Source organism: Wyeomyia smithii, chromosome 3 (genome assembly GCF_029784165.1).
Source record: "Wyeomyia smithii strain HCP4-BCI-WySm-NY-G18 chromosome 3, ASM2978416v1, whole genome shotgun sequence".
Lineage (NCBI taxonomy): Eukaryota > Metazoa > Arthropoda > Insecta > Diptera > Culicidae > Wyeomyia > Wyeomyia smithii.
Window position 1 is genome coordinate 233,127,429 of NC_073696.1, and position 22,923 is coordinate 233,150,351.

Below are 22,923 nucleotides of genomic sequence, written 5' to 3' on the forward strand. Positions count from 1 at the left end.
TGGAGAGGGAGATCAGAGCGAATTTGTAAGTTCAAAGCCTACTAATGTCTATTTTATCACAATCCCGGTTCTAGTAATGCATCATCCGATTGACTGGGCTAACTTCCATGTGCATAACTCCGGAAATTTTACGACTACGACTACTAATGCATACTGGAAAAAATGAACCTAAATTCCCACTAAATAAACGAGGAAAAAATCCGGATCTGCTGAACACTCATGTGCTATATGTATGTTCAGTTGCTCCAGTTAATCATTTGAACAAACCGAACACCGTACGATCGCCGGATACAAATGAATCTTCTCACGCAATACCAAAAGTAATAAAAATTGGCTCAATGTCACTAGTTCGGTAGACCACCACTCGGTGTATTGTCCCAGTGTTTCCGGTTTGATAGATCACGTGAAAGTCCGGCGAAGCATACTAGATGAACGGTTAATAGTGGGCATCGATGGCGGCCAAGGATCACTCAAATTTATCCTTATGGTTGAGAATAAACAAAAGGATTCTGATCAATCGATGTCAAAGGATTTCGGAGTTAAGCGCTGTTTTATCGTTGTGGTTGTAGATAGTGTTCAGGAGAAATACGAGAATGTTAGCAAGCTTTGGTCGGAGTTAAAATTTGGCAGGGAAGTGGTGATTCTGGGAAAAAGGGGGGTTTAGGGTCTCTTTCATGGGAGTAACGAAACTTTGATTTTGAACATTTGTTCCCCTCCGTCGCTACTTCGCCTGTTGGGCATGGTGCATTCGATATAAAATACGATTGAAGAATATAACCCAGATGTCGCACAACCATGGACAGCGCCTCAAGTGCAACTCGACATGCCCTGTTTAAGTTTACGTCTCTTAAAAATGAATATTCTCGATCCTTGAATCTGCGAAAAAATCAAGGGTACATGAATATTCGATAATGGTCGAAATTTTGACATCGTGCCCTGTAAAGATCCTAAGCAGTTTCCGTATAGATTGCAACACTTTGTCAGACTGCTCCCCTTCATTTCCTTAAAGCGTTACGTATTTTAGGGACGTTCCCTTACGACATTTCTGCTTTAGGTAAGTCATACCCGAAACTGAGTATTAGTATTTTTAATGAAGAAAATCTTGCTAATTCGTTAAATGATTAGGCTCAAGAGGAACCCCTCTCAAATGAAAATCCTACCCACGGCTAAACATCGAATACTGCGGAGCGCAGCAACGGTTAGTTTGTTTTCAATAGTTTACGGTTCGTTTTCATGGTTCAATGCCTCAATACGCACCCATGTTCTTGGGAATCTGAATGATTCAGTTCGGGGTTGCTGTAGGTTCGATGTTGTAAATTGTCTGTAACCTGTAAATGGCTCTACGGCAAACATTCGAATTCCGATTCAATGATATTTATCAAACAAACTTCGAGCGTCGGTAGTAGAGCCAAACCAATCAAACAAAAAGCTGATATCAATGACATTAACCACGTACTAATCGCGAAAATATGTTTAGGCGGTAATCAAACTCCACTTACCTGAACAAACTGCACTGTTAGGGCTGATTTGCCCACACCACCGCTGCCGAGCACGACGATTTTGTACTCACGCATTGTGCACACGACCGACCTGTTGCTATGGTTTCACTACACTTTTTTATTTATTCTTGTTGTTGCAGCGGATCTTGTTGTTATGCGTTGTTTTGTCAAACTCTGGGGGCGTAAGTGTTTTAGCTAACTGCCAACACTTCGGGCGCCAGATCTAGCAGCCCCAAACTTCACCTCCACCGGAGGAGCCTGCACACAAGAGGGTTTCACCGTTTGGAACAAATTACTTTCTGTGTCGGGCACCCACACGTAGCACAGATTCTGAATGCCAGGCTTTGTGCGGGTGGAATCGGAAGTATGCGCACACGTGGGCTTCTTCTACTGGAAGCTGTTGAGCTTCTAACTTTTCGAACAACTTTTCTTCTTATTGCCGTGATTCACTTTTGTTTGAAAGGATTTGCACTAATTACGTACGAACGGTGTATGATATTGCTTCTGCGAATTCTGGCTGCTGAGGTAAAGGGGAGAAAAAAAAAACAAAAATTAATAACACCATAGAGAAGCGGTGAGGTGTTCTGTTGATCACATGTGCCGGGATTGACAAATATAGGTGTGTGGGTTTTTGCGCTCGGAAGCTGTAGGCGGTGGAACGTTGAAACGATGACCAGATGACGAAAGCGAAGAAAGGCAGTAACATATTCGGCGATGATGTCGAGGACGCATACAAGCGTCAACTGACCTTGGCCGCCGCGCTAGCACATGCAATTGTTGACGTGCTCTCGCTCTCTATCATTCTGCGTCACACGTTGATTTGATACTATTTTGAACCACAAATGCACTCGTTTATTATCAACGTGACCGATGAAGGATGTTGTTTCCTCTGCCTATGATTGTACAACGACAAGAGGCTGCTACTACTACTACTACTAATGATAATGATGATGATGATGATGATGATGATGGTGATTCATCGTCCAACTATGATGATAGCGATAAATGTAGAGCACCATATTTGCCAGCATATGGGAACTGTTGAGTTGAGTTTACTGCACAACTAACAAGCACGATTACAGTAATGCGGGTCCGTCAGCATGGATCAATATCAGTAGCAGCTTTCACACGATTGCCGTTGTACGGAACGTAGTCCCAATTGCAGTAAGGTCACATGAACTTCCCTACTTGATTGAGAGATAAAACGAAAATTGGAACGAAATTTACCAATTTTAACCTATTGTTTGTGCACTCTAGCTTTACAAAAGATGGTCAATTACTTTTTTCGAAAAGCAATTACATCACAGAAAAAAGGCAACAGATTCATCCCAATATAAAGTTCATTGCCTATTATTTTATCAGTATTGTACTGATTCAAACTTGAAAAAAGAAACACTTGAAAATGATTCCGAGAGTAAGTCCAAGTTTTCCAGCCCCTCGACACATTGAAGACTTGTACTGACAGTGTTGACTAGTTTGATTCTGCAAAGTTTGCAATTAACAGACTTTGTAGCATAGCTTAAGTCTGTTTTTCTATAGCTGTTGACACTGGCCATTATTAAGTGGCTCTAGAGTGTTGATAGAAATGAATGGCGCTATTGTAACGCTTAAGTGTCTTTCTTAACATCATTTATTCCATTTCTCTTTCATCTGTTTATATACCATTTGCTAGAGAAACATCTATGAAAATTTGGATTCTCATCAAACGCCGTTAACATGGAGAATGATCAAACTGCAGAGTTGCACTCATATAAACATGATTTAGATGTAAGGTAAAATATCCAAGTAAAATTCAATAAATTTGTGTAAGTAATGGCTTATTTTGTTTGACAGGGTATTTGTTCAGGTTTACTTTCAAGTGCTGTATCAAAGCTGCTCAGTAATGCTGCTTAACAACTTTGCCGAAGATACTAAAGAGCTAGGATGTCCCTAAAAAAGCTATAGCTATTACAGTTGTGTATGTCGAATTGAATGCTGAAACTGTTTTTTTTTTTCTGCCAACACTATTAGTGTACCGGCGTAAGCAGGAGTTCCATCAGAAGTAACCTGTTGTATCGAGTTTATACACTCAGCTGGATCAAGCAATCAAATGTAAGTCAATATTATAGGCCTAGGTAAGGTTGCGAGAATTATTTCTGACGGAAATCTGACTGACGCCGGTACACTAATAGTGTTGGCAGAAAAAAACTGATTTTCAGCATTCAATTCGACATGCTCAACTTTGAACATCTACCACATTTTTTGAGGACATCCTAACTGTTTAATGTCTTCGGCAAAGTTGTTGAGCATAAAAATTCCTACCTTTTGAAGTCATGAAACGTATGGTTCAGGCCATTCTAAGCTCTCTAAAAAGGGAAATGTAAAAAAGTTTTTTTTTCTTATAGCGAATTTCTTTATTCCACTGCGTCACGGCAAAACTGCTGAGAAATAAAGTAACGACATCGCGATTTACGACGCAAGTAAGAAAGAGATGCCAGATAATTGTTTACGAACTTAGCACGTGTGGTGGTGGGTTGAAGCTGACAAATATTACAGTGCGCTTCGGGCAGCACGGCAGGTCAGAACTAGGTCAAAACCGGGGGAATAAAGAAAGGTTTTGACAGCAGTTAGGTTGCTTCCAGGTCAAAACAAGGTGAGCTGGCATGCTTGTCGTTCTCCTCAGTATGTGAAAGGAGAGAAGAAAAAATTCACCGCGCACTTCCCCTCCAGTATGTGCCTGCGTGTAGCAAAGTGTCTCAACCAGCTTACAGAGAGACAAACACACTTCCAGCTCACCCCACATCTGATAGAAATAAGAGGGGTGAATCACTCTACAGAGAAAACGCAGAAGTACACAACAGTGTGCACTGGCGAGTAGTCCGGAAGGTGAAAAAAAAGCTACCGGGCAAAAATGTAGTCCTCGTGTAGCTACACTGCGAAAACGAATTCCACCAGAGTAAATTCGACCGGCACGAGCAACGCAGTCTATTTTTTTTCTCCCAATCTCTTTCCCTCTTCTGCCATGCTCAAGAAACCAACTGTGAAACGCACCGCAGATAGCTCTGCAGTGTAATTACTGTGCGTAATGTCCACACGTGTGAGAAAGTACACCATAGTTCACTGTCTCGCAAGAGAGAGATTTCAGATTTCACCGCAATGCGTTCGAGAAGCTCAGCAGATAAAAATCGTTTGTCGCTCTCTTCTAGCATGAGCGTTGATTTGCTCATTAGTGTGATGGCAGTTGTTTTCGCAGTGCAAGATGTTCTCCTGCACTCTAGAGGTTTTCTGAGGAGAAAAGACAAGCATGTGAGCTGGTGGAATAAAGAAATTCGCTAATAAACAAATTTACGATTGTTTGAGGTCCCGAAAAGAACAAAAAAAAATACTTGGCTCTGGCTGTGTGCTATCAATTTTTATTTTTTGTATAACGACACCCCACTCTAATGCATTACTTGATCATGACGATTTTGATCTCTCTGTTACGGTTAACTTTCTTTGCTTCCTTCCTTTCCTTGCCTTCCTTTACGGTAAACATTCCTTTGTAGAGTGTGGGACTACTTCAGTAGGGGATTTTTTCGGTAGATGTTTTGGTTTAGAGTACTGAGGATTTTTTAAAGAGAGATCCCAAATTATTAGTATGAAGGACGTTCTAAAGCTTGCTTATAGTGCTTTATCATTTTTATCATGGTCAAACAAAAATTGAATAGGGCGAAATGATAGAAATCTGTATTATTTTTCGTTGAATACCACTGAAATTCATAATATTTTTAGTAGAATAGCGCACTTAAATAGTTCAATATATTAGCGATTAAACTATTAAAGTGCGTTATTGGTGAGTTTAAGATACATTAAATTAAAAAAAATAGTTTATATTATTTTTCTCCATAGTCTTTTCACGAACTTTCCTCAATGCTATTCAATGTCAATTTGATTCTGTTCTACCCATTTTACAGTATAATTAAGAGAATTTAATGTTTGTTTATGTGAAACTGTGGAACCGCAATATTCACTAGCGTAATTGACATAATTTCAACTGATTTCAATTGGCGCCAGCAGCATCATCATCTGCAAATTCGTTGCTTGATAATTTCACTCCTTACACTATTCTCACGATTTCGCTATCCGTCAATCTCTTATTGCAGAGCCTGTTAAAAAAATTTAGTTTATTTTATCTTCTGGTAAGATTCTAAATTTTGTAATAAGAATGCAACAAAATATACGATATTTTTTCAGTTTTATTTGTCTCTGTTTTTAGCGAGCAACTCAACATAGGATCGATGCGAAGAAAGCTCTAAAGTGATGAATTCTACAAGAATGGAATGTTTCAATTATTATAAACGATGTTCAGTTTCATGACAATTTTCTCCTATCCAGGAAAATGAGCAATTGAATTGAGTTCATAAAACTATACACATGCACTGAGGATACAAGGCACAAGTGAAAATTATGTTTCAAATACACTTTCTACAACTGAAAACAGGAATTAATCGAGTAGTGATAGCATCGAAAGAGCCACTGGTTAGCTTTTGTAATGCAATATTAATCTTCACGCTACACCCTGTAATAAACATAATACATATAAGATTTTTGCCGAAGCAAACATCTTTCTTGAAGCCAACCTGGCAAAACTAGAAAATAAAATGAAAGTCATTCACATGCGAACGTACAAATTTTCTCTATTTTTCGATTTTGATTCCTAACAGCAGCTTACTATTTATAAACCAACAATGAATGAATAACACACCGCTAATAAACCCGACTCACTTTGGTGTTGGTTTGATTGCTTGCTTAAGTTTGGCTGATTTGACGCCAATATAAACGTTGCTGCTCAATTTCTTCACTCTACTCAATGCTCAACTCGACGCTGATCGGAATTTTTAATCGGATAATCTAACGCCTTCTTCTTTTGTTTGCTTTCAAGCGGAATTATGCGTTAAAATTCTGCCCGGCAAAAAAACGTCTTCAAGAAAACGCTATGGCTTATCTAGCTGGCAAAACGTGTGCTGCCTTTGACTGTGCAGCAGACGTGTGAATGAATTGAAGTGTTGTGGGTTAAGGTGAACTACCTACAGGAACTTCCGATGGCTCTTCACACCGGCTTTTAGCATAATTGATAGCTTGTGATATTGCTTCCATCGTCTGCCGCGCGAAAGTTGATTGGTTAATGAAAGGTTCCCAAATTGAATTGGAAAGCGAATGTGTCGGTCTGATGGATCGATCAATTTTGAATGTTGAGCAATAAAATTGTATTATTTTTTTTCAAATTTTAAATGCAATGCGCTCTGGACGTTTTACTTATATTTGCAAATTTATATTGAATATCATTTTACGCTACTGCCTGAATCTCGCCGGACGGGTATTTTTAATTAGGCTTTAAGTTTGCTTTAACATTGCTTGCTTAAAAGGGATTGTTGAAAAATAACACTAAGAAACACAATAGACATTTATTGCAATAATAGCGAGTTTGATTCTGGTCGCTAATTTTTTTTAAATATAAAAACCTATGGTTAAATGAAGCTAATTCATATACTTTTAAATAATTCATTAATAATGAAAACACTCCTGAGTAATGCGTCAATAATGAAGAAATGCGAAAAAAATTTCAATGTCACAATTGTCAATGTATGTTTTTCTTTTAAACATCATTTCTAAACAAATTCAAAGAGCAAATCATAATTGATTTACAACCAAGAGATGAATTACTCTTCAGGTTAAAGGCAGAGATTTAAAATCAAATTAAATCTGAAGGATTTAGAATTATTGCGTTTGTAACAAACTTCTGGGATCGTGGAAGCAAACAATAGTTGACATATTGGGACGATAAAATTCTGTCCATTTTTTTCTGTGACACAGAAATACAGGATATCACAGTATTACCAATGTCGTTTGATTCATTCTATTGAACTGAAATTGAAATTTACGCGCACTGCTCAAAAGACTTGTCAAGTCCAATAATTTTTACAAATTTCAAACGATATGGAATTTAAAACCAAATCACCACTGAAAGTCTGAGAAGGATCAAACATTTAATAATCCTTTTGCATGAACATAAGCAGCAGACATTCTTTTCGAATTACCCCCTTCGCAGGACAGTTAGCAACCTTTCCTGGCAACACTTCGACAATTTGACGTTTACCACTTCGTGGCCTTCTTTTAGGGTTATGACTAATGCATCGATCGCGTCAGAATCAATCCTCCGCTGTGCCAAACCCTTTTGGAAAGTGCTTCCTGTCCATTTCCTCCCGAAAGAAACATCCTGTACTCGTTGATTTCGTCTGCCTTTCATTCGCTTTAGTCATCCTGTGTACTCATCGATCACTTTAATAGTCACTCCATGGCATCTTGTTCTTGTTATGTGTAGCACCAACACAAAGGCAAATTCCTGCACCAAACGGCATATTTTCCAGCGCTTTTTTTGCTGTTCGTACGTTCACACACCATTATTTTCTACGTTTTCTTCCCGAGTTAAAACTTACATGAGAATGAGCACTCCAGCGGCTGCAAAAGAAAAACTTAACGAATATGCTTCTTTATCTTCCTTGAAATTGAACACACAAAAAACGAGGCAGAGATCACAATTTGAAAACAACGGTTTACATTACGAAGAAGCAAAATTTTGCCGAAAAGCACATGAACGAGCGCTGTAACTACGAGTAATTCCTCCAGAGGCGAAAACTTTCCTCTCGTTATCGCCAAAGTATTTTCCCGTTCCACATACACGCACACTGGTCGGCAAAAGCAAAAGGGCAATCCTGCAAGTTTTTGGCTGGCTACTCGCGTTCGAAAGAAAAACGACGCGTCTTCAACGGGACTGTACGCACCGTTCGCGAAACAATAGGCATATAAACTGGAAATCGTTCTTGCGAAACGATGAATACACGAAAACGTTAGCTGAAAAACTATGCCTACCGCGGCGGAATAATGTTTGTTAACTGAGTGATATTCACTCACCACCTCACTCTCGCTCGTTATTCGCACAACTGTGGGCTGCCTGCACTGCCCAAAGATTGACTTTTCGCCGCGGTGTCACATCGCACGCACACAGCCGAACGAATCAAACCAAACGCAACGCACGCAGCCTACGTTCATACAGACCGTTTCCTTGTTCTTCCTTCAGTGCGGAGCGAAGCCGTCTGTTGCTTCTTCGTATGCCTGCAGGGGTATTCGTGTGATGTGAATTTCGCCTACCTTCAAAGTGGAAAAACCTTGCTGCAAACCGACATTTTTTCTTTTGACCAATTGTTTTAGACCAGTTTTGGACGTTTTGCTTAAACAAGGGGTCTTTGTTCAATAAGCAAAAAAGTTTTCGCTCGGAAAGTCGAAAATGGATAAGGGTATCTTATTAGCGAATTTTTTATTCCGCTAGGTCCGGGCAAAACTGCCGAGGAATAATAAAATGACACCGCAATTTACGACGCAAGTGAGAAAGAGATGCCAGATAATTATTTACGAACTTAGCACGTGCGGTGGTGGGTTGAAGCTGACAAATTTTACAGTGCGTTTCGGGCAGCACGGTAGGTCAAAACTGGGTCAAAATCGAGCGAATAAATAAGGGTTATGACAGCAGTTTGTGCACTTCCAGGTCAAAACAAGGTGAGCTGGTGGAATAAAGAAATTCGCTATTACTACTAGCAATACTCAGGCCTCTGCCAGGCTAAACGCGAAAAGCGGCACGAACCGAATCGCCCGGCTGTAGGTCAATGCACAGCTCTACTCACGGCTCGCGCCGCTTTTCGCGTTTAGCCTGACAGAGGCCTCAGACGAGGAGATATGTGAAGAGAATGTTGTGAGCCGAACGAACATGTCAAAATTTGAGCCAAACGAACAAGAAAGGTAACACATTGAAAGGTATTGCAATTAGGTACAGTCGCCGTTCGATAACTGCAAGACTTTTAACTGCAACAACTTGCAGTTATCGGACCGCAATCCGTCAACTCTGATGTCACAGTCATATTTGACATTGAAATGACAGATCTCGCGGGGGATCCTAAATGCATTCGAAAATGGAAATTGTTGAATCTCTAAACATTTCAAAAGGACTCTCATTTCTCTCATTTTTTTTTTCGATTTCGTTCACTTGTTGATTCTTCATTGTATCCAGCATTCCATGAGCGGTTATGGCGGACAGTGCACGCAGCCTATTTGACGTTTTCTGTAGGTCAGGTAATTTTCAATCGCAGTAACGGAGTAAAAAACATAAAATTTTTGCAACGTAGCATAGTAACTTTAATAAACAGTTTTGTTTATTATGATCCGCGCATGCGCACGACGAAATCTAAATAACAAAACGCCCATTGTTTGTTGAAGTTGCTACGCTACGTTACGATGTTGTTATATTTTCTACTCCGTTACTGCGATTGATAATTCCCTGACCTACAGAAAACGTCAAAAAGGGCTGCGTGCACTATCCGCCATTACCGCTCGTGGAAAGCTGGTTGTTACAGAGAATGTACGTAACCAAAAGATGAAAATAAGGTTCATATTTTCTTCTAATTTTGTGTGCAAGCAAAAAAAAAACAAAAAAAAACAATAAATTTGTAATTATGGGAAGAAAAACGTATCCAGCTTTTCACGAGCGGTAATGGCGGACCCATTCCGACGTTTTAGGTCAAGGAATTTTCAACCGTAGAAACGGAGTAGAAAATATAACAACGTCGTAACGTAGCATAGCAACTTCAACAAACAATGGGCGTTTTGTTATTTAAATCTCGTCGGGCGCTACGTCGTTGCTATGCTACGTTGCAAAATTTTTATGTTTTCACTCGGTTACTGCGATTGAAAATTACGTGACCTACAGAAAACGTCAAAAAGGGCTGCATACACTGTCCGCCATTCCCACTCGTAGAAAGCTGGATTTGATTTTCGATCGCAGCCTAGTTGACCTAATTTCGAATGACTTTTTGGAAGAAATTTTATTTAAGCTAAAGCAGTTCTAACGTACGTCATTTATGGATGTCTCTTACTGCGATTGAAAATTACCCGACGAGCGGAAATGGCGGACAATGCACGCAGCTCATTTTGACGTCTTCGGTAGGTCAGGAACTAAGACAAGACGCGACAGCTGGCTTCTTATTTTTCTTTTCGTAACGGCCGGCATCCCCGTCGAAATTTTTTTGAAAGTTCCACACCGTTGATGCCAGAATGATTATTTTTAACAACTTTTGCAGGTCAATGAAAATGAAACAAATTTAAAATGTAATATATATATAGGCGAATAATACTCAATTTTTATTTATTACTAGCTGAACGTTCCCGGCGATACTCGGGATCAAAAGTTTCAAAATTAGAAATCATTTTTTATGATTCATTGCATTATTAGCACAGCTCACTTCAAAAATATTTCACATCTCATACGTCCATCATCTTTTTAAATATTTTAACATTCTGAGAACGCACAGAACGGAAATACGGATTTGGGGATGTTTTACAGAAACTGTAAGTCGCCGTTTCGGGTTTCAAAATGACATATGTAGTTTGGAAGTTTCGGAAGTATTGAACTGGTTGGCCAAATACCACTTTAGATTATTTTCCTGAAACCAGAAGTCATTATTTTGGAAAATGTTGTGTGGAGTTTCACAGTTCCGAATATACCACACTTGGGTGATAACCGGATATTCGTCAATCGTTCACAGTAAAACCTCTTTTTATGTAACTTTCAGAAGAAAGAAATCAAAGTAAGAAGAATTTAGCGTAACCATTCATGCTTAGTTCTCCTCTATAATCATATCTAAAGAGATAACATTTGAATTCTTGTAACGAAAATATTTGTTGGTGTCCAAGGAACACGTCTGAGAAGAAGTTAACGTTTTGATCCACATAACTACGTAGAAATTAAAAAAAAAAGATTAAACCAATGAAATGGGGCCTTTCTTCCAGCCAAATGTCTCAAAATCTAGTTTTAGAAAAAGCAAAAAAGTATTTCGAATCCCGTAATGTGATACTATTCACAAAACTACGAAAACATCAGAAATTGTAATTGTGTAAATTAAAACATAAATTCTTCTGCAAAAAACTATTTGCAGATGTTGAAGGAACGACGAACATTTTATTGAAAAAAAAAATTACAGGCGAACTAAGCTCATGCTAAAAAGTCAAAATTTTGCATGTATTATTTGTATAATATTTATAAATTTCAAAAAGAGTAATTCAATGTGTTTTTCTGTATGCAGAAAATCATCTTCAAACATATGTAGTTTTTAAAGTAATATCTTAACTTTTAGCAATAAGATACCTATTATTTTTCCTCAAATGTCTTTCCTGAACATTAACAAACATTTCAATGAAGAACAATTACATATTATAGCTTTGAATTTCGATTTAGAGGCAAATTGAGTTCAAATATTCATGAATTTGCTCGTTCAACGTAGTGTTGTGAATAATATCTCAATTTTCAGTAATCAAAAATCTGTTATTTTTACTCAAAAGTCTTTCCTCACCAAAAACAAACATTTTAAAGGAACAAAATCATATATCATAGCTTTGAATTTGGATTTAAAGACAAATTGAGCCAAAATATTCATGATATTGCATGTTCTACTTAGTTTTGTGAATAATATCTCTATTTTTGGTTATCAGATAACTATTATTTCTTCTCGAATGTCATTCCTGAATATCAACGAACATTTTATTGAAAAAAATCACATGTCATCACCTTGAATTCTGATTTAGAGACAAATTGAGCCTAAAAAATAATCAGACAAATAATCAGATACCTATTATTTTTCCCAAGAATATGTTTCCTTAACACAATGAACATTTTATTATAGTAAAAATCACAGATTACTGTTTCGATTGATTTAGAGGCAAATTCAGCATAAAAGTCATGATTTTGCATGTTTCACGTAGTTTTGTGAAGTATATCTCGAGTTTGATTACCAGACAGATACCTGTTATTTTTCCTCAAATGTCTTTCTTAAACATCAACGAACACTTTAATGAAAAAATAATCACATATCATCGCATTGAATTTTGATTTGGAGACCAATTAAGTGAAAAAAACATAATTTCGCATGTTTTACGTAGTTTTGTGAATAATATCGCAAGTTTTAGTGATCAGATACTTGTTATTTTTCCTCAAATGGCTCTCCTGAACATTAACAAACATTTAAGTGAAAAAAGAATCATATGTCATCGCTTTGTATTTTGATTTAGAGGCAAATTTAGCACATAAAGTCATAATTTTGCATGTTTTACGTAGTTTCGTGAATAATATCTCAAGTTTTAGTAATTAGAGAACTATTTTTTTCTCGAATGCCTTTCTTAAACATCAATGAACATTTCAATGAAAAGAGAATCACATGTCATCGCTTTGAATTTTGATTTGGAGACGAATTAAGTATAAAAAGTCACAATTTTGCATGTTTTACGTAGTTTCGTGAATAATATCTCAAGTTTTAGTAATTAGATACCTGTTATTTTTTCTCAAATGTCTTTCTTAAACATCAACGAACATTTTAATGGAAGAAGAATCACATGTCATCGCTTCGAATTTTGATTTGGAGACGAATTAAGCATCAGACGAAAAAAGTTATATTTTTGCACGATTTACGTAGTTTTGTGAATAATGTCTCAAGTTTTGATAATCAGATACCAGTTATTTTTCCTCGAATGTCTTCCCTGAACATCAACAAACATTTTAGTGGAAAAAGAATCATATGTCATTGCTTTGAATTTTGGTTTAGAGGCAAATTTAGCACAGAAAGCCATAATTTTGCATGTTTACGTAGTTTTGTGAATAATATCTCAAGTTTTAGTGATTAGATACCTATTATTTTTTCTCAAATGTCTTTCCTGAACATCAGCGAACATTTTCATGTTAAAAAACCTTCATGTCATCGCTTATTATTTTTGATTTAGAACGATTCAAAATGATGATGAGTACTGTACACCTTAGAGACTGAGGGAATAATATCAATAAGATCAAGCGTTACGGAATTCCATTTTTATATAGTAGATTTTATGTTTAATAAAGCATACTTCTACTATCAATTTTTTTCTTCCTAAGTTTCTTGGTACCCAAATTTTTTCTTCCTAAGTTTCTTGGACTTCAACCGAAATAGTAAAGAACGATTAATCAATGCATTTTTAAAGTTATAACAGTGAAATACATGATTCGGTAATATCATGTACCTTGCATTCTTTTGCATCATTATTTATGAACAATTATAACAGCTAAATTATGACTCTCCAGCAACACTGCTTTACAGTGAAAAATAACCTCGTTGTATTTTCTACGTGACGATTGCGTTATCGGATTCAGCCAATCAGCAGCCGGTTCAAATTGGTTGAATGTAACGGTGACCAGCTGTCACGTCTTGTCTTAGGTCAGGAAGTTTTCAATCGCAGTAACGGAGTGAAAAACATAAAAATGTTGCAACGTACACGCTCCTTTAATTTTACTCTAAATTGAGCAACTTTGACTCAGTTTTACATTGTCTATTAAAACGTCAGAAATTGAGTAAGTTTCGTTTTCCGAACTAAGTAACATTTACTCAGATTGTCATAATTTTCTGCTTTTCTCTTTTTTTGAGTGGTATTAAAAACATTTAAAAACGTTTCGCTAAAAATAAGTTGTTGTGTGGAAAAACGTGTTGTATTGTTGTTTGAAAAAAGTGTTTTTTATTTGTGTATTAGAGTTCCTCCAGATATAAGAATGGTTATGGATTTTTTGGCATGCGTACTATTTAAAACCTCAAGTCACAGCTCCCGGGTAACAGTGAACCGTATTGCTGCGGTTTTAAATGAAACTGCTAAGGCAGAAGATACACTAATGCTTTAATAAGGTTTGTTTTTTTTATTACATATATGTATATGCAAAATACAAAGATTTGAAAAAAAAAAATTGTGATTTTGTTATAATTTTATGCAACAATCCTCTGGCAGTTTCATTCATCTAAGGGATCACAAGTCAAAGCGAGCAAACTGAGTCAGTTTCATTTCAAAGCGGTTTTTTAAGAAGATGGTAATTCCTACTCAATTTCTGACACATGGTGACTCTACCCGTAAATGAGTAATATCATAAAAACTCTATTCAGAGTAGGTTCACTTTTAACGAAAGTGAGTGACATCTCACTCAGTTTAGAGTTAAATTTCACGAGCGTGTACAGTATTATATTTATTTTGGGAGGTTCCAATCGTTTTAAAAGGAACTGTGCATTATGCATTAGAATCAATTTCTGGGTCCATGAAGATCTTTTGAGCTTAAAAATGAAAATGTAAGTGTGACATCGCTCATGACGACGTAGTCAAAGGTGAACAATTTCATGATGATTTTGATGCGGTTCGCATACACTTTCTGCAAAGAAAAACAGATGTATCGTCCAGAATAATAACGATTAATTTGGGATTTTTTTAGTAGGTAGTAATGCAGCTGGTGTCCCTTTCCAGCTTTCCACGAGCGGTAATGGCGAACAGTGCACGCAGCCCAATTTGACGTTTTCTGTGGGTCAGGTCGCAGTAGCGCAAAGTATTTTGAAGTTAAAAGGTATGATCGACCGTACAGTATTTCACTAACACCACCCTAGTAACATTATTGGTTTTATCAAAGTTTTATAGGGCTTAGTAAAGCCAAAACAGCGCTATAAAGCTTTCATAAAACCAGTTTTGTTACTTGGGCAATGAAATAGTTTCGCCAAGCCATTCAATTTTCTATGGAAACTATTTTTTGCTCCCTTTAGAATACATACATCATGACCCTGTAATCATACCTTCTAACTTCAAAATACTTTGGCAGTAGCGGAGCATGAACTATAGAGATAAGTGACTTTTCACATACGCACACTAGTGAACGTGTAAACCCGTGTAGAGTTGCTTTTGTTTCCTCAAAACTGTAAATCATCGCATTTCGTTGCTTCGACTTTTTATCACTTTTCACCATTTTTGGTCGGTTATGTTTAGCAGCTTCTTCCGATTCATGATCACGAATGAAAAAATTCATTCAGAAATAAGTTTAAAACATATAATGAGTGTTTAACTGAACCCATTTTTTGTCAGAAATTAGTTAGTATGCAGTAAGCTCACATGGCGGCGCATAAGTGTAACGCTTCAAACAAGGACGAAGATTTTCCTTCGAAGATTAATGTCTGTTTGTCAGGTTATAATGTCACTTCTATCAGCAGATTTAAAAACGTGCGATTGATCAAACCAATGAACTTCTACTCGGTGATCAGTAATCGAAGTCTACGGCCCCTACAATGGTATTTTCCTTCAAAATTAAAGCACCGAGGATAATATTTTATAAAAATGTATTTGTTAAAAGTATAGTCAATTTAATAAATTACAAGCTACTGCTTTATTAATGTTATTCCTTTGTTAAATCTGTCTAGATCGCGTTTGCGCTTGCGCCATTGTTTTATCAAGAGAACATCCGAAAGAAATATGAAATAAAACACTTCTGCCTCCCAGATTGCGCTGCTGCTCCTAAATAGATAAGTAGGCTATGGTTGTCTTGTGTATGTGTGATTTTGTGTTACCGCTTATCCTGTAGATCTTGTATCAGAGTTGGTTATGATTTATAAAATTATAACTCCTAGGATCCCGAGCAAGCGAAAGAGAGAAAAGTTTCCTAAAATAACGACTATTTTTTGCTACAAAAATGCTGCTTTGTTCGCTCGTTCTTCTTACGCCTTCTTTCCTCATTCTCATAGTTTATTGGTTTACACTAAGTAGCGTTCGAAAGTCTGCCTCTCACCGAAAAAAAAAAAGTTTAATACTTGTTAGAAGTAGTATTCTTTCATTTTATGCTTACTAGCTCTTTTGTAGGATATTTTAATTTATAACCTAGCGTATTATTTTTCTTTGCGATAGTATATTTACAATGCGCACATTCTTGTTTATGTTACATTATCATGTCAGTGTTAACAATATATACTTACCGTAGAATAATGTTTTTCTTTGCAATTTTACAGTAATAAAAATATGTATTAGACCGGCTACACGTTCGCCCATTCCTACATGAAATATGAAAAAAAACATACTTTTTCTCTTAAACATGCTACTATTTTCAAACCAGCACATACTCTTCTGAAAAGCGGCATTAACTACAAATTAAAAATTAACTTGTTGCTCGTTACTGTACGACTCTATACATAGGTGGCTGGCAAATCAATTGTTACTTCCGTAAATCGTGGTTTTATCGACACAAAAACAGATTCGATGAGATTTTTTCCCATAGACACTACATTTTTCATAGACAATAAATTTCTCTCCGGCGCTACAACTAAAGTTAAATTCTTATTCTACGGGTAAAGTTCTGTACATCAGTTTCTCCATTCTCTATTCTTAGGAAAATACTCCCGACGTGATCATTGAACTCATCAGTTGGTAGGTGAAAGATGCTCGCCTGTGCTCTGTGTTTAACAAAATTTGGTTGGCAATGATACTATCAAATATATACTACTGTACTCTGGGCAAAATGTTTACCTTTCTAAACTTCAATAACTGGACAAAACGCAGTTTCTAATTAATAAATTAGCAAATCCGATACGATAATAAACAAACATCTGGTTGTGTTGATGTAAATATTTCTTTTGAATGATTAACACAATCCAGAAATCACAACGAAAAACGCTGTCATTTTACATCAAAAAGAAAACACCATCTTTGTAACCATGATATTGGAAATGCCTACAGTATGCCCAAAGCTGCAACGCTCTATGAGTACCTTAGCTTCAGGAGCGCGCTAAATGCACCGTCCGAAGTTGAAATTCCACATTGCAACCAAATAATCGACTGTAGATCAGATAGTGCTTTTGCTGTGCACACGGCAAAGAAAACTATAAACAACGTAACGAATCTGTGTGTCTTACCTATGTTTAATTTTTTGTACAAAATGATTCGGTTTAAAATCTACACTAAACGAATTGTTTCCGAACTTCCCACCACAAGGAAAACTAGAACGAGTCTTCAGATTCTTACCGATTTGAATGATCACTATTAAAATAAAAACTAAAACGAGAACATGATTACTCTCATCCCTTTGCCGCTGTAGAAGGCGTTTTCGCTGGCGCACTAGTTATCCTCACCGGTGCTTTCATCGTCGTCGTCGTTCCTACGACTATATTGTTATTGTTGTTATTGCCACTGCTGATGTTGTTTTTACTGCTACTTGCACTACCGCTACAACCGATAGTTGCATCTTTCCCACTACCAGAGTTACTACTATTGTTGCTAGGGTCACTACTGTCGCTGCTGCCGTTGCTGATTTGGGGCTGCTGTTTCTGCTCCTGAGCTTGCAACCGCTGCCGCTGTTCGTCTTCTTGCTGCTTCCGTAACCGCACGCAAGGCACACATAACGTTACTATGTGCTCACGTATTCGTGTCAGCTCATTAACGGCATACTCATGCGTCCAGTTAGCAACCATTGCCAGATTTTCCCGCTGCTGCAGTGTCAAGTACGGATTAGGGTGTCCCTCCGGACTTCTCGCTCCACAGCGGTTGCATATCATGCACACCGTGCAGTGCCATCGATCTAAAAAAAAAACCGTAATTATTAGTTTCCTGGAAGTGACTGGCAGGTAAATAACAGACACTTACCGTTGGGTACATTGCGCAACCCTAGGCAGGACAGGTGAAAACCTCGATCACACTGATCGCAGAATACCATCTTCCGGTTTCCGTCCGTCGCTGGTGAAGCGTTCTGCCGGCGGTGGCACTTTTGGCAGGATTTACACTCGGAGCACTGCCACGGATACTCGAGAGCACGTTTGAACATCTTGGCCGACATCTCAATGCAGGACGGGTGGGCTGTGAAGGGAAAATGTAAAAATTATGACGCATTAAGTTTTATCGTTTTGCGAAATTTCGTCGAAGGGTCATTCCGCTTTCGGGATAGTTGAAATTTACCAATTTAGTCATCAAACATTGTCCATTGTCTCACAGGTTAGGATTCTTAATACTTGATCCTGATTTTTAGTGTACGAAATTTGAGTAGAATTGTTTAACAAATCGGAAAATACATAATATAATCTTAAACCGTAATGTTGAAAGGTTACTACTAGTGTAATTTGAACCATCGCCGACAGGCACAGCCAATCTATACTTTTTTGCTTCTGCTAACGCTTAAAAACTATTTTCTCATATGAATACTAAATCATATCAGATAGTTTAGATTCAGGATTAGCGGGAGAATTGTTCCTGTTTTCTACAGACCAAAATAATAACTATCATCACCCAATGAATATGTTACAACTCTAGAAAACGAATTAAAATGCTGCTCGAACTATCTGAGCAGACGTCACCTTAAAGAGGTCTAATTAGCAAACAGGTGATGAAGATAAATGATGATTACGCTTTCACGCAGGCCACCCTTCACTGGTAATGGGGGGTGTAAAATAAGTTGCTTACATTTGCTGCACCGTCTATGCCACACAAGTGCATGAGTTTGGTGAAAATTATAACTGTACAATATTTGATCCTTCACTCCGAAGTCTTTCATCAAATGTACTATCGAGAAACTGAGCCTGGTTTTTGTTACGTAGAATTATGTTGAAAAAATGGGTCTTAAATAAGGAATTTACAACTTTTCAAAAGCATTCACTTACCTCTTCGCCGGCAAATCGAACACCGAATAAATCGTTCCGGTTTGTTCAGTTGATTTTTGTTCTGCGGTCCCTGACAGACTGCACAGAGGTACGGATTCAATTGCGGTTTGCACTTGTCCTTCGGTTTGGGCACCGGTGTCGTCGTTGCAGCAACTGGTGCTTTGAGCAGCGAACCTTGCAGCCTACTGCTCACCGGCGGTGGCCTCCTGAGCGGTGTCCGCTTTAATGGAACATCTGAATCCTGAAAAAAAAACAAAAATTGTATCTCTTCCTCTCTGACTGTTGTAACCTGCACAAACCTCGGAAGATTCGGAACCACTGCTGGAATCATCGTCAGAATCGGAGCTTCCGCTGCTGCTATCGCTATCGCTGTCAGAATCATCACTACTGCTGCTACTGCTGCTGTAACTATCACTTTCCGTTGTCATCTCCGCCAGAAGCTGTTTGTACCGATCCGAACGCAGAATTTCTTGCAAATGGGATGGCTCCAAAAGTGCCGTATTGATCGGGTAGCACCTACAACAACAAAATTATTGATTATTTCCAATCACACATTGAAATGATGATAATTGAAAACGTACGCTAATTCTTCCGGTGTGTAAGTCCTATAGTATTCCGAAAATTGTCCCGGAACGAGGGCCACTGGATAGTGGCCGGCCTGCTCAACAGGCCTGTCCAGCTGTAAATTTTGCTGTCCTCGAGGCACCTGCACCACATACGTTTGAAGATCCATACACGATTGTCGCAACTCTTTGCGCCTATAAGAAAGGATAACCATATTTTCAGAGTTACAACACGGACATCCAAGTGACTTACTCTTTGTTCATCATGGTATTCCAGTTGGACGCCGATCGAATCGCTCGTTCCTTCTGGAGTTGGCTCCGATCAACGCCTTCTGCAGCAATGGCAGCCGCCGCAGTTCGCAGGTATTTCTGTCGATCACGATATAATTTTTCTCGCTGATATCGTTTATACTCTTCGTACTTATCCGGATAGTCGTTGCTCATGATATCTAGAATTTCTGAAGCGTATACGGCAGTCAACCCTAAATCACACATCTTTTCCGAAGCCATGCCCTGCTCCATGATGTAGTTGCGTTCCTCCATATCAACCGGCCTTCGCATCAGGTCAGGATATTTTCGCTTGAAGCTCTTTACCCCGAGATACTCAGCAATCTGCTCTTGAATCATGAAGGCATCGCCGTGACAACGGGGATTGGCAGCCGTTGGACGAGGCCATTCGTACTCGGCAATCATTTCCACCGAGAATTCCGTTTGACTGCAAGAAGAAGCGAAATGATTAACCAGCCAATTAGTAACTACAGAGCTGGTAGCGACTGAGTGACTCAAAAATAGGAACTTTAGAGACCAAATGACTGAAAAAAGAGACCAAAAAGGAACCGAAAAGAGACCAAATAGTGACCATAAAGAAAATTTATAAAGATGAAATTCAGACTAAAAAGCAAAAAAAAAAAATCTTTTGATATGTGAAAGAGGTTTTTAAATTTTAGAATATAAAATGATTGCATTAAAAAGGCAATACAAACGTATAACAGGATGACCACTCAAAATCAAGTTTTTATTTCTAGCCTTTTCCTGGTTTTCCCTACAATATTTCTTAAATTTTCCCGTTGTTTTGTTTTTGAAAATAAGGAAAAGACAGTGCTAGAAAACTATGAAAACTATATTCAGCTGTTCGTCGACTCTGACAAGTTTGTACATAAAGTCCAGCACAATTTTCGCATTTTTATCTCCAAATCGTTCGCAAACTTCGCCTTATGGCGCTTTCTTGTTTCTTTCACTTTTTTGTTGTTGTTAACTTGCCGTTGAGCTTCCAATGCTTCTGTTATGGGAAAATTCTGACCCTCGAATTTCAAGTTTCAAAGTATGCAATGTATGTGATTTTTTAGAGGATGCGAATAATGAACACGGACTGAGGATGTGATTTGGACATAGAAAAAATTTCCCTCGTCCAAACGGAACGCGGTAGGACTCATAAGCTTTGTCTTCTCGAAAATAAAATCTCCTTGCAAAATTTGACCTCAATCAGATTTTGGGAAGAAGGCACCGAACAGTGGTCCAATTTTTACCTACTTGTTTAACCGATGAAAAAATAATGTTTTAAAAATGCTGAAATACATGAATTGTCGAGATCTTTTGTTATCTTGAAAATTTTTTTTTTTCGAAAAACTTCGATATCTTGAACATACAAAATTTTCGAGCTGAGGGCAATAGAATGTATTAGCAATTTATTCAAGGTCCTTAAATTTAGTTAAACCGACACTTCAAATAAATGATCAACAAAAAATATTGTTCTAAATAATCCGAGTAAAACACGAAGTCGCTCAAAAACACGGTAAAAATTTCATAAAAAGCAAACGGTTTTTCAAGAATTCGATAAAGATGAGAAGGTTTCGCTCCAACTTGACTGAGGGGTTGGTAGCAGCTTTTCAGAATTCAATGGAATTTTACGGGTGTTTAGGCCTTAGTACCCTAAGTAACTTTACATTTTTTTAAAATTTATATGTATTAACATTTGAAAAGGGCTTCAGTTATTTTAATAAATCGATATATCTGAATAAAAAACCGGGATAGAGGAAAGTTGCGAAGGGATGACTTTCGAAGAAGTTTAAAATATTAAGATACATGAATTTGAGATTCTATACTAAAAAAAACAAGAATTGATATTCATAAAAACCGATTTTCTCAGATGTTATCTAAATAAATTTTTTCAGACAGGCAATTCAGTTGCCCAAAGTTCTTCTGAAGAAATGGGTCCTTTTAAAGGAGAAAAGTTTTTCTAACAAAAAACTTTTTTTTTCTATAAGGACCCCTTCTTTCAGAATCATTTTGCAACAAAATGAAACAAGAGCCACCATTTCGGTCGTTGGTGATGTACTGCTATTATTATTTTTCAATAGTGAATATCAATCAACGTATCTTTCAACTGTCAAAACCAAAACCTTGGAGTTACTATGCACAAGCTGTACTTTTGTTTCATGCCCGCTTTTCTTCAATTCAGAGTAATTTTAGTTTCATAGTTTCATCATTTAGTCATCATTTAGTTTCATCATTAGAGTAATTTGTTTCATAAATTTTTACAGATTGTAAATTGTACATTTTGTGTTGATAAAGTGTAATAATTTTGAAAAAGACACAGTAAGTCTCTATTTCGGCAAGAATTTATATCTTATTAGTTTGATTCTTACATTTTCGCCCCTGGGACAACTTTAAACGAGGATTTGCATCGAATATTTGTACATTGGAATTGGTTATTGTCATATAGAATTCATCATGGACCGAATTTGTGTTAGAACGACTCCTACACGTTCAAAAGAAGCAGGAGGCAACAAATACCCGTACATTCACCAATATTATATGGGTGCATGTGTCGTTATGCAAGAGCAGGGCCTCCCCGATATAAAATTTTGGCCTCAGTTTTGGCACAGACGAGCCATTCGAAGACAATTTCTTTGTCCCGAAAAATAACGATTGTTTTAAAGTTTTGTTTATTAAGTAGTAATGCCACTGATGTTGCTAAAAACAAGCGTACACACTTATTAGCAAAAACAAAAGCCGTTTTTACGAAAATTGGTTGCACGGTTGTGTCTGTGGCTTTAGTATATGATGCACAATTGGGTAAGTCAACTCGAACCAATCGAAAATTTGAAGTAACAGAAGCGTGAACGAACATTTAACGCTTCAAAATTTAGTGCTTAAACCTGTTCCACCTTAAAAGGCAAGTTGAAATGAGTCGTAGTCAAAAAAAATCAAAATGATTGACGGGGGACCTTATTTCGATAACCAAAAAGCTCAGTTAAAGTTTAGACAAATATTATAAAAAGTGCTTAGTCCCCCTAATCCCCGCCGATGCTTATAGCTGTTAAGAAACAGCAAAAGATGCTT

General features: G+C 37.5%; 2 protein-coding genes across 7 annotated transcripts in view; both read right to left on the reverse strand.

Annotated features, from left to right (window-relative positions):
- The window catches only part of LOC129727909 (ras-related protein Rap1), a 44,819-nt gene extending 36,300 nt beyond the window's left edge, over positions 1-8,519 (reverse strand). Inside the window, exons 1-2 of one of the 2 annotated variants that reach the window (XM_055686187.1) lie at positions 7,955-8,519; positions 1,500-2,016 (exon numbers count right to left, since the gene is read on the reverse strand). In XM_055686187.1, coding sequence (XP_055542162.1) covers positions 1,500-1,574 — 75 coding nt within the window. In that variant the 5' untranslated portion in view covers positions 1,575-2,016; positions 7,955-8,519. Of the gene's footprint in view, positions 1-1,499; positions 2,020-7,954 lie in introns of both variants that reach the window. The other variant, XM_055686186.1, reaches the window with a different exon arrangement.
- A 7,185-nt stretch (positions 8,520-15,704) lies between these two features.
- Positions 15,705-22,923, reverse strand: part of LOC129727080 (mucin-2-like) — a 33,920-nt gene continuing 26,701 nt past the window's right edge. For all 5 annotated transcript variants that reach the window (XM_055684508.1, XM_055684509.1, XM_055684510.1 and 2 more), the window contains exons 6-11: positions 19,835-20,296; positions 19,600-19,776; positions 19,318-19,534; positions 19,019-19,259; positions 18,012-18,221; positions 15,705-17,946 (exon numbers count right to left, since the gene is read on the reverse strand). In XM_055684508.1, the coding sequence (XP_055540483.1) occupies positions 17,447-17,946; positions 18,012-18,221; positions 19,019-19,259; positions 19,318-19,534; positions 19,600-19,776; positions 19,835-20,296 (1,807 nt within the window). In that variant the 3' untranslated portion in view covers positions 15,705-17,446. The remainder of the gene's footprint in view (positions 17,947-18,011; positions 18,222-19,018; positions 19,260-19,317; positions 19,535-19,599; positions 19,777-19,834; positions 20,297-22,923) is intronic.